Source organism: Haliotis asinina, chromosome 2 (assembly GCF_037392515.1).
Source record: "Haliotis asinina isolate JCU_RB_2024 chromosome 2, JCU_Hal_asi_v2, whole genome shotgun sequence".
NCBI classification, from domain to species: domain Eukaryota; kingdom Metazoa; phylum Mollusca; class Gastropoda; order Lepetellida; family Haliotidae; genus Haliotis; species Haliotis asinina.
In genome coordinates, this window is record NC_090281.1 from 41,103,416 (window position 1) to 41,116,229 (window position 12,814).

The 12,814-nt window shown below is 38.0% G+C and overlaps 2 protein-coding genes across 3 annotated transcripts in view; one reads left to right on the forward strand and one right to left on the reverse strand.

Moving 5' to 3' along the window:
- LOC137273713 (FYVE, RhoGEF and PH domain-containing protein 1-like) overlaps window positions 1-5,952 on the forward strand; it is a 31,867-nt gene extending 25,915 nt beyond the window's left edge. Inside the window, exon 16 of the mRNA XM_067806516.1 lies at window positions 3,726-5,952. Coding sequence (XP_067662617.1) covers window positions 3,726-3,833 — 108 coding nt within the window. The 3' untranslated portion in view covers window positions 3,834-5,952. The remainder of the gene's footprint in view (window positions 1-3,725) is intronic.
- A 1-nt stretch (window position 5,953) lies between these two features.
- The window catches only part of LOC137273709 (SUN domain-containing ossification factor-like), a 92,605-nt gene continuing 85,744 nt past the window's right edge, over window positions 5,954-12,814 (reverse strand). The window contains exons 14-17 of one of the 2 annotated variants that reach the window (XM_067806511.1): window positions 12,164-12,268; window positions 11,299-11,536; window positions 10,600-10,679; window positions 5,954-10,388 (exon numbers count right to left, since the gene is read on the reverse strand). In XM_067806511.1, coding sequence (XP_067662612.1) covers window positions 9,690-10,388; window positions 10,600-10,679; window positions 11,299-11,536; window positions 12,164-12,268 — 1,122 coding nt within the window. In that variant the 3' untranslated portion in view covers window positions 5,954-9,689. Of the gene's footprint in view, window positions 10,392-10,599; window positions 10,680-11,298; window positions 11,537-12,163; window positions 12,269-12,814 lie in introns of both variants that reach the window. The other variant, XM_067806510.1, reaches the window with a different exon arrangement.

Genomic DNA, 12,814 nt, shown 5'->3' on the forward strand with positions numbered 1-12,814 from the left:
TGAATAGTAAATTGTGTCCATTTTTTCATGAATTTAAGACAGTTTTAAGAATTTGGATTTCGTTGCAATAAAGCAAAGTCTTGATACTTTTTCCCTTTAAGTTGTTTGTCAGAGATCGTCTGTTGAATAAAAAAGTGTCAAACTATATCAACCCGGCATATTTTGATTGTCAGAACACTTCAAAGTTGCTCCAATAGAAAAAATTGGGGTGTTGCTTGATTAATTTCCAGGTGTATATAATACTATGAAGTGAAACTGGAAGTTATCCTAACATGAGGGATCAAGGATAATTCCTGAACATTAATACAAATTATGGGCACGATGCTAGTTGAAAAGAAATGAGATCTAATTGACAGAAGACCACATGGGCCTGCAGATAACTGAAACTGTTGGCCTGATACATTAACAACCGACGCTGGGCCTCTGGGCTGGCGATCGTTTCGAACGCTGTATCAAAATTGTCACATAAACAGAGAGTCTTTGAACAAGGCAATGTGTAAACACATTCTCAAGTCCTCTCATTAATCCACACATGCATCATTCGGCGACAGGAAGTGTAACCAGTTTGTTGTGACAACATTCAGGGGAGCCTACTCCAATTTACCGAGTATTACTCCGGGAGATGCCGATAGTTTCCGACAGTAAACTGGTTGAAATACTGTTAAGCGCAGCCGATTTGCGCTGAGAACAAACCAAGTCGACGTGTGCAGTGGAGCATGACGAGGCACACGTTAATTAGTACAAATGGTAAGGAAAGCTAGCGAGTGACCAATCCCTGTTATAGAGTATCCCTGCTTCTATATATGATGAACCAAAAAAGATAGCGGTTTCCTATGCACACACTTTAATTCATTTTAATTAACAATCAAACGGAGGGGTGAGTTCAGACTTCACAGTTATTGTTAACACATTTTCGGGAATCACATTTAGATTTCACAGAAATAAAAGCACCAACAATGCTACGAATAAGACAACCCAATGTCAGTTTTTTTGTGTGGCGTCCGTGGGCATCGAGAAAAGCGTTGCATCACTGGTTATCGTTGTATCATTCGCGCATCTATACGGTTGTCATACAGAACCTTTTACCTTTTTGTCAGTGCATTTGGTCAGAAAACACACACTGAGGTTGGTAATAACTATCAATTTTGATTGATATAACCGTGTTAAGAAAACGGTAAAGTCATAATAAAACCAGCACCTAGTAAGAACCAAATCTGGCATTTGGTTTTGAAAGGCATTTCTTTTGCAGTTCAGTAAATCAGGGATACTCTACAACAGGGATAGGTCACTCGCCTGCTTTCTTTACCATTTGTACTAAGTAACATGTGCCTCGTCACATGCTCCAAAGCACACGGTGACTTGGCTCGTTCCTAGCGCAGCTTCAGTTGTCTTTAACAGAACTTCAGCCAGTTTATGGTATCAGTCAGAATTTTACAGTGAATGAATGAATTATAGCAAGAGTTAAGAGCAAGAATCATGTGAATGAATGAAAGAAATAAAGAAAAAAATAAAAGAAAGAAGTACATATGTGAATGAATGAAAGAATAAACGATACACTGCGGCCTTCCCTCCCAAAACAAGTTAAAGAACACAAAAGTATCTCGAGAACACGTGTTAACATCAGCTATCCTTGTAGAAAATCTACTTTGAGACATTTTTGTTTACATTAATAAGTAATTCAGATATCTTATTGCATGTGGGGAATGAAATGGACATTAACAAAATGTTAACTAACACTGTCACATCGCCCTCAAAAATAAAGTGTAAAACTGTCAGAAAGCGTTCTAAAACACCTTTCCAGTTTTGTCAAATAATAAGATCAACAAGAAAAAAAGTAGTTATGGAACTATAACCCTCAAGCATCAATGGCGAATAAGATCAGATCGTCAGTGTCATATTTTTCACACACCTCAAATACAACCTATCATTTTGTTTTAGATTATCAAACTATCACTATTACATGCAAACACATTTCACCTGATAGTATGTTCCCCAGACTTTCAGTCTGAAGACCTAATAATAAGAATCGGATAATAACAATATGTCTTCCAGACTTTCAGTCTGAAGACCTAATGATAATAATAATGACTTCACAGAGACTGTCCAACACCTTGTCAGTGGATGCCCTTCCTTGGCACAAACAGCATATCTTAAAAGACATGATGGCATGGCTCGCTGCTTTTACTATCGTCTCTGCCATGCTTGTGGCTTTGACTCCGAGGTCCATCCATGGTACGACCCTGAACATGTCCAGGGCGTCCTGGAAAATGATGCTTTTAAACTTCTCTGGAATAGGCCAATATACAATCTGAGACGAATTCCAGCTAACAAACCTGATCTTGTACTTTTTGATAAAACTAATGAAATTATTTATGTCATTGAATTTTCTGTCCCTTTTGACAGCAATGTGATTGGAAAGATTCAGGAAAAGCATGATAAATATGCGGACCTCGCCTTTGAAATGTCTCGCTTGCATCCCAAGTACACTGTCGTCAGGCTCCCCATTGTTCTCGGTGCCCTTGGTTTGGTACCTCCTGATCTCTTGGCGCAGATGAGGAGAGTGCCCGGGTTCCCCACCGGGAGCACAGCCCTTCTGACAATCTGGGTAATGCAGAAGGCTGCAGTGTTGGGGAGCCAAAGTTCTTGGTGGGTTCGACTAGGCAGTGTTTCCTGGGAGAAGTCCCATTCGCTGTCTGGGCTGCGTGTAGAGGGGGGCGAGGGCCCTGAGCTGATGATGAGCTTGACCAGCCTGACTGTGCCAGGATCACCCAAACCCTCTCTGCTGCATTTCATTTCTAATCTGTAAATAATAATAAAGAATACTTTTCTACACTGTTGGATATCTCTACATATCCAGAGGTTAGAGGGGATCACACTGTTTATATCCTTAAACATTGTGTCCTTCTTGGAAGTTAATGATCAAATAGATAAACCCTGAATGATTCCTGGATTGTGAAGAGACTGAAATCTTAATTTCATTAATATGCATGATTTCTGGCAATGATGTAATAGAGGTTACGCATTCAAAGGCATGATCAGCTGGTGTCCTATTTGTGATCCTCTGAGATAAGATTGACATTACTTTCCCCAATGTGAACTGCTAATGCTGCAGTTGCTGTCAAAAAACGGGTAAGAAACATGGTGAAATACTGACAACATCAGACACTGATGTGAGTTAACTATAATGCTGCAAAATTCGGGCCATCGATAAATTTTCTCACTCAAAGGAATGAGAATGAATACTAGTGGCGTTTTTACAAAAGTGTCAAAAGACTGGCACATTCAAAACTACTTGGTCTACAGATTAAAAATAAAAAACACCACCAAAAGAAAAGAAAAGAAAAGAAAAGAAAACCTCCAAAGCAATAGCGTTGAAGATTAAAAAACAACAAAACACAAGGATACGTAAACACAAAATATTGTCAGGTTATCGCATAAAACGCATTTGTCACTTTGATTAAACAGATAAATGCAAAATTGTGTGTTTTTTTGTGAACATTTAATTGCATACTGCCTATCCATTTCACCAGTAATAAGGCAGCAGGTCCAGTGGAAAGAATAATAAACTTATCAAAGTACTAGTGTTAATGTTACATTTGCAAAATGTTTGCTTTGTTGGAAGTGTAAAGCAACAATTAAGAGTCAAAACAGATTTGCTTGTTAACTGTTATTAGTAAAGTTCAGCATGGATAATAAATTCAGCTACATGATCTTATTTGTTGCAGGTAGTCTGTAAGCAGTGTACACGGAAACGGCATGTGCCCTATAAAAACAACGAAGAGTGCAGTGTGTGTCTGGAGTGTGACATCATCCTCACTGCTAAATCTTCATGAGAAGTAACCACATGAACTCCTTCATCACCTGGCCATAATATGTATACATTTGGCCATAATATGTATATATTCACTTACATGAGTGTGATACATTCAACCATGGCTGATTCATTCATAAACAGCCATTTTCTATAATGGTAGTCCCATTTGGCAGGACAAGTTACAGTAACCCCATCGCATTGCTATTGAAGAATAGAAGATTGTGATCAAGAGTGCAGAGCAAGTTGCTTCATGGCTGCATTTCATGGGGAATGTGCATAACCATGGTTACAAGAAAGTAAAGTGGTAACTGATTTATCTTGACATCTTAGCTGAATAATGTCACTTGTCTCTTACACACACCCCTACCCAGCAGCGTTCAAAATAACTGCCGGCCCAGCGCCGGCTGATATTGTATCAGGTCAGCAGTTTCAAATATTTGCAGGCCCTCATGGCCTTCAGTAAATTATTGTTTATTTTTCTACTGGAATCTATCCCATTACTGTTTTCTTTAAAATCATTCGAGAATAGTCGAGGTTAGTTTCCTACCCTGGTATTTCAGCGCTTTGGACATAGGAATGTCAACACCTGTCTTGAACAAATATAAACAAATATACACGTCACATCCATCACACCTTACAGTGGACTGTATCTGGTCACCTACACAGACACCTCCACCCAGCCCCGACAGTAAACTGTAACATGTCACTTTAACTCACACCTCCATCCTGCCTTACTGTGGACTGTAATGTGCTACTTTCACACCTCAAGTCTTACAGTGGACTGTGACATGTCACTTTACACACTCACCTCTACCCACTTTCACAGCCACCTACACAAACATGTACCTCAATCAAACATTACAATCACTTTCATCCACTCCAACACCATTAATCCCATCATGGACACAACATGAACATTATTTTAGGGTAAAATCTTTATTAACAAATCTGCTCGAACAACAATTTTTTCCAATTTTGTTCTCATATGGTACATCTGATTAGACACTGATGTGCAAATCCCACTTCCCATGTGGTGCATGGCATATGTAAGACAGATAGTATAATACTGGATGAGCACTGGCAACAAAAGGACAACACAGTAGCAGACACTTGACAAGAATCACTTCAGATTATTGCTAATTATCAATCCCAAACAAAATCATAGACTGACGGTATTGTTAATGATTACCAACACTAACTCAAGAATTCCACGTAAACATTGTTGATAAATAGTAAACAGCACATGACCATACACCTGCAAAAGAAAATTGTTAGAATCCAGATATGTCAATTTGTCTGTATGCATTCACTATTGACTGACTTAAATATCTAAAGTAAAACATTCATTAAGAGAATTCACAAGATACTTGGCCAAGCAAGATTCTCCACTGGCTAGTAGTACATAACTAAAGTTTCAAGTGCTCCTCAACGTTTGAAAAAGATACAGTGACAGAATGGTTTCACAAGGATACCAGGACACTCATTTGTAAACAACCAAACCTTGATGCATCTTTCAAGCTGGTCTGTCTAACGACATAAGCATGACAATCACATCTGTGGTCATAACAGTTCTGTGTCAGCATGTTTCTCCTTTGTAAAACCTTAGTCATCGAAGTGTTCGTCGTTATATCCATAGTTATGTGACCTATTTCAAATTCTGTTGTATTGCTTCACTATGTACACATCTTAACTAACAAAATGGATAAAATTTCTTTCTATTAGAAACAATAAATTTGGATAAATTGTAAAGGTGTCATAATTCATATAATATGTATCTTTGAAGGTATTCAGTTTTCATGACTGTGTGTAACAATGGGTACACTGTACCCATGGACTAGGCTCCACAAATTATTTCTGAGATGATCCCAACATTTAATACATTGAAGTCGTTGAAACTCTTTCAGGGAGAGTCCACTGTTCAGTTTCTCCTTCACAATATATATATCTCTTCCAATGCACTGATTATTTATCACATTCTGAAAATCTGCTGAAATATTCTTCTTAAAGGACAATTGGCCTCATCAAAAACACCAATTATTAGCCATGAAAATTGAACTAAATGCCTGCTTCACACTGTATGGTTTGCTTCAGCTTAATCCCTTTGTTTCCATACAGCAATTAAAATGTTTTCAACATGACAATCCTGCGGTGGTTATCTATTTTGGTTTCTTCTTGATACTACGATTATGTTCAATAACAAGGAAGACTGCCAAAGACTCTTCTTTAAAAATGTCTGAAATCCTATCTTACAGCCTCACAAAAATGCTGTCATTAATAAAATGATTAACATCCTACACACATCCAGAAGTGTCTCTCTATATGTGAGCACTGTCAGTAATAACAATGCAGAACAATATTTCCACTTCTACAATTAAATGCACATCCTGTAGCACCAATATCCTGACATGTATGATAATCATATACGGTTCTTTGGTTTATATACTATGTCAATGATAATACTAGCACAAAACATCAATACATAGGGCAGCCTACATTCTGTCCACAATAACAACTGTGGAAGGAGGAGGGAGATTGCTGGGGGAGGGAGATGGCTGAGGGGAAGGGAGCTGGCTGTGGGGGTGGGGTCTGGAGATTTTCAAATGTTGTCGTGCTGACAAAGAGGTTAATGCAACAGTTAATCAACAATGAAATAAATATGTAAGAATAAAGAATTCACCGGATGACTGTTCCCAGATATCTCTTTGTCTACATATAGAGATTGGATCTCACCAACACACATGGATCAGACAACATCTTCTCTGCAGTGTACTACACAGGATCTCACCAACACACATGGATCAGACAACATCTTGTCTGTGGTGTACTACACAGGATCTCAACAACACACATAGGTCGGACAACATCTTGTCTATGGTGTACTACACAGGATCTCACCAACACACATGGATCAGACAACATCTTGTCTGCAGTGTACTACACAGGATCTCACCAACACACATGGGTCGGCATCACTGCCTATTTCATATGCACATAAGACAGTAAAATACTAAGAAATAGAATAAAACAATCAGAAACAACAAAACGAGAAATGAGGTCATGTGTTACCTTTACAAAGTAAAACTGATTTTCCATTTAAGATGCATGTGATATAGGTAAAATCAAGCCAATTAAAACTTACAGAGACTATCTCTGCGCAAGTATCTAGATATTCCACCTAATTTTCACTGTCACCTACTCAATATTCTTCTGCTAAGCAGACTGACACGTCTTAATGAATTTCACTGACTTAAATTGAAATCAAGTACTTTAAAGTAATATGCATTTGTGGAATATTTGTATCTAAGAAAAGATATACAAATTCCCATTAACATAAAGTTACATTACCTTACACATATTGTATCTGTTTTCAAACATCGTATTCAGAATGGGTCCTTATTTGGTAATTAAAACATAGGTCAGGCGGGTCTGTTTCTTGGACTTATTGTGTGGACCATGTTTTGTTATGGTTTGTCTGGCCTTCACATGATTTTCTACAGTTCACTGTAACATAGCACAAACAGTACTTGGACTTAACTTCCTACTATGAAGCATGTTCAGTGAACACATTCTCCTTAAGTAGGAATCTAGATGATACTAATATGCTATATCTTCACAAACTCTAAAAAGTCACAACAGAGAAGGTGGGTAGTGTAAATGAAAAACATATCTTCCCCTTTATCTTCCCCATATATGATTACACGATAGACATCTGCACATTAACAATCTATGAACATGTTGTTTTAGTACCACACAAAAAATTCCCTGGGAATCATCAAAACAGGGCATAGATATAACCCAAAATTAACTATACAGAAAACTATGGCATTGCTGCCCAGTATTGTACCTCAAGCAACAAAGATGACAAAAAAAGCATCATTTACAATGACAGCTCTTCAGTGATTGAGAATGATATCGCATCAAGATGAACATCTTCAACTGTGTCTTCAGTGTTGTCAAGCACACAGAGTATAAACTAACCAGTAATGGAAAAACTCTTAGGTTTAGGGCTAAATCTGATTAATCCTGTATCAAGATGAAATCCAGGGTGTACCTACATCCCAGTGAATGCATTGTTGCCAACTTAATACCTGAAAGCAACAGATTTCGCAGATCTGTGAAAGGCAGCGTGACATCCGATCACTATATGTGTAGAAATTCTTCACCATGTCTAAACAAAATGGTTGTTAGACCCCACCATACACTGATAGTAATAGCAACAGTCCCAAAGAAACAGATCCTCCCACAGACTTCATCATCAGCAAATGTGAACCAAAAAAACCACAGGCAATAGTCTTGACCTACAGACACACCAACAGCTTTCACTACATCCCAAGTGAGCTAGAATTTCCCAAAATGTGATCCAGTCACTGACTTTTAACTTTACACAGGTGGTAATAGGTACAACTCAACTATACCAATAGAGCAAATTTCTGACATCCCAAATAGTTAACTCCTGGGGTCTTTTCATAAAGAGATTGTAGGGCTAACACCGCCATTCCACAGAGATTTCTGGCTCATGGTGTTTTATATCTCCAGATATTGAAGGTATTATCATGTTCTAATTTGCAGATGATGTTAATATATTCTCTTATACAATTATTGGTCTTCAGCAACAGTTAAATGTTCTCCATACATTTTGCATGAGATGGAGTTTAAGTGTGAATTTAGGAAAAAAAGCCCCAAATGTTATTTTTTTAAGAAATGGCAGTGTTTGAAAAAGGGAAGAAAAAGGGCACTATAGAAAAGTACAACTTATTTGTGTTTTATGTTATTAATACCTGGGTTTGATATTTTCCTCAAGACTGAATTGGTCAACACCCTATAAAGATTTGGCAACACATGCATCTAAGGCAGCCTACTCTGTTCATAAATTATTAATAACTAAATCATTTATTTCTTTCCAAAATGTTTGTACCATCTTTGACTATAAAATAATGCGCATTCATTTATATGGATTAGAAATTTGGATATGTCTTATTTTTATTGTATACAAAAGGTACAACTATATTTCTATAACAATTTCTAACTGTAGGTAAATTTGCTATATGTGGAGAATATGTAATATGTTTGTGTTCAGCAGAATAAAGCAGTTAAATATTGGTTAAAGTTGGTAAAAATGCATTACTTAAGGTGTCCTAAACAGTGTTATCTCTATTTGAAATAACAAGATGATATTGGTAAAGTTAACTGGGTGTCTAATGACTGTTATGTCTGCAGCAATTTTTCTCAAACATGCTTTCACTGTGCGTAGCCATAAATGTAACCATGTATGTAACCATATGTTCATGTGACTCACATAATATTTCCTAACTACAACAAATGTAATGTATGTCTTAAGGTCAGAATTACCAAATAAACTGAATTTGATTCTGAACCTGAATGAACGTCTGCAGCTATATGATCACTGACTTCAATTTAAAATCCCTGAAATTAATACCTGACTTGAATATGAATACTTAGAACTTGTTTGAATACAATTTGACATGATCTCAAATGTGACTGATGATGTCATCCCAGGCTAACTGTTTGGCCAATGGTTTGTTTTTGTCAGTAAATATGTAACACAATCAACTCTTCCTAAACAACTCAAGTAGCTCAAAGACATGACACATAAATATATGAATGGAAGTAACACTTTCCTTGGACGGCAAAGGGTGGAGGACAGAAATACAGAATGAAATATCTTTCAGCAAATAATCAGAGTTACAGATTTTCAAAACTGACAAAAAATGCAGATAGCACTATCCTTTGTCACAAATTCAAGCAAATATTTCATTCATTTCACATATAGACCACTATAATATAGTAACAAGTAAAGTCAAGCCCCCAAATCACATATTTTGTAGAAATATTAAGCATATACTACATATTTAAATCATTCAAAGCCAGTGGATTTCTTGAAACTCCAACTCCTCTGCTTCATGCTGGATTTGGATCCCCTTTGAAATGGGTAGTGTGTGCCACCTCGTGGTGGGGGTGGTGGTGGTTGTGGAGACGGAGGCTTGTGTTGGCCAGTGGACATCCACATGTGAGATGATGTCCTTCCACTCATGGGCTTGCTGTCAGACATGGCACCATTAGTTAGTGTCTTTCCCTGCATCCCTGCAGGAACTTTGTGGGTTGTCTGCAAAGAGGCACCTGCAGAAAGCATTGGAGGATCTGCTTTGAGTTCACCTGGAGGAGGACAACTATGTGTGGTCATGAGACTCACACACTGGGATGTTGTGCTACTGGTGTTAGGCAGTGATAACTTCTTTGGAAGGGCAATCACTTTAGATGGATTCTTATGGATGTCAATAAACGATTGTGAACTTTGCCTACTATGAGTTGGAAGACTCTTGGTGCTTGTCCTTTCTGAAGTGGATTTCTCGTCTTCTGTTTTGGCAATAGTGCATGAAGGATCAGGAACACCTGTAAGGACAGTTACTGCATCTGCTCCAAACAACAGTCCTGCACTCTCTGTAAGTTGTGTTGCAGACAGAGACTCTGAGCCATCTGGAGATACTGCCTCTGTTGATGATTTAGGTTCCAGATTTTTATGCTTTTTCTTCTTCTTTTTCTTGTTACCATCCTTCTGCTTTGAAAAAAATGTAAAAATATCAGTTGAAAATATTCCATGACAAGATACAAAACAGTCACAACTCAAATTGGATCTGGACTTTCACGTAAATCAAAGCCTTGACCGGCATGAGTCGTAACATATTGACTAAAGAAGGTATCCTCACAAAAAGTATTGCTTCTATGAAGTCTTCATTATCTAGCTTGCTTATTTCTGGCTTACTTACCATGGGCTGTTGACTAAGAAGTGAATTCCCTTGTTCCACAATCTCAAAACTTGGATTACATTCATTTGCAAGAGCCGCAACTGAAACAGAAAAGATCCAGAAACTGACTCCTTCAAAGTCAGATAATCCTGAGACATCGGTCTGATTAACACATACTAATTTTAACTTATTCCCACCTTACTGACCTTACCAAACTTGGTGTCTCTTGATATCCATAACTTATTCATTGGCAAATTATGTAAGAATAGCGGAAGTGCTGACACTACATTTTACACCAATACGGGTCACTTCCTCCTGACAGGTATATCATGTCACATGTAATCATCACTGGTTACAATCATTGGTAACTGTTTCAAGACACTGAAGTGCATCAGCAAGACCAGACATTCTCCAACCCTGCAGGATCATTTTGCGATCTTTGCTCACCTTTGAAATCTTGGCTGCCATCCATCTAAATGTTGTCATAAAACAAACACTAGCAAGCAGCCACATGATCAAACACAGCAATGTAATCAAAACATTTCCATTCATTGTTTAACATGCTGAATTCAGGTTCATGGTGTCACATTGTATAGCTGACACAGATTCCAGTGCTTGCATTAATTTTGTGATGCATTTTAGAGTAGACCCTCACCCTTGCATTAAATTTGTGACACATTAATTTCATGATTTACCGTAACAGTGGACTGTAATACTGACCTAGTGCAGATTCACTGGCTTGTTTTCTTATTGGTGTTGCAGATAGAACATGACCAACAGCACCCACAGAGTTCCGACGCACATTGCCAGTGTGACTGGGATGGCTGGGCATCATCTCCAGCAAGTGGCGAACATCTGGATGTATGCTTGGAGAACCGCCACGCCGTAGACACACAACACATACAACAGCAAGCAGAAGAAACTCTACTGTTGTCCAAACAAGCTGTCTGTCAGTAATCTGAAAATAGACAACAGTCATTGTCACACATAGACAAGTCACTTTCACCTACAGGCAATAGTCACTGATCACATACAGGAAATAGTCAATGATCACATACAGGCAACAGTCACTCATCACATACAGACAATAGCCACTCATCACATACATACAATAGTCACTGATCATATGGAGACAACAGCCACTTATCACATGGAGACAGTAGTCACTGATCACAGGGAGACAATAGTCACTGATCACATACAGAGAATAGTCACTGATAATGGTCAATAGTCACTGATCACATACAGAGAATAGTCACTGATCACAGGGAGAGAATAGTTACTGATCATGGTCAATAGTCACTGATCACATGGAGACACCAGTCACTGATAACATGGAGAGAATAGTCGCTGATCACATGGATCACATGGAGACAATAGTCACTGATCACATGGAGATAGTAGTCACTGATCACATGGAGACAGTAGTCACTGATCACATGAACCAAGCACGAGTCACTGACATGTACACCAACATTGAGCTAAGGGACAAGCTATTACAGCATAGATTGACATACATTGGTGTGCATACTTGTGTTTCCATCCCCACCATGCAGTAGATGCCCCACTACACAGACACACCTACCTTGTTGTTCAGTTCCTCCATGCTCAAGAATAACTCGGTCATAAGTGCAGTCAAATTTTCAACACGTGATTCCAGTTTTTCTAACTGTTCCTGTTGTAGTGTAACCTTTAAAAGACATTAAACTAACTCTTGGCAAACTGATCCCAAAACATTTCAGTCTATTTGCTAAGAGTTGTGTAAATGAATTGAATTTCTCTGTTGTGTTGACAAGACTAAACATTTGCCTTAACCCAGACACATAGAATGATGACAAAAAGAGGTTTAAAAAAAAATACAAGCTTGGGGCTGGAGAAAATAAACTTGACTTAAACATTTATGAAACTGAAAAACAACTTCTATGGATTGGCAGCATCTTTACTGGAATAAATAAGACATTTTTGAGAAGAAATTTACTGGCTAGTCTGTCATAAATTCTCTCACCTTCATCACATGAATGATTTAGGCATAAGCATCTACACTGACACATCCTACCTATTGGAAAAAGAGGCTGTCAATGCACAGAACTTACTCTTCATCATACCTGCTACATAATGCCACTTTAAGATCTTTATGTTCACACTAAACATGTTCACACTGAATGAATAAGCTTTTAGGAAGAAAGCAGTTGCCTCCCTTTGTTAAGTATGGTATGCGCAAACATTGTATCACCAA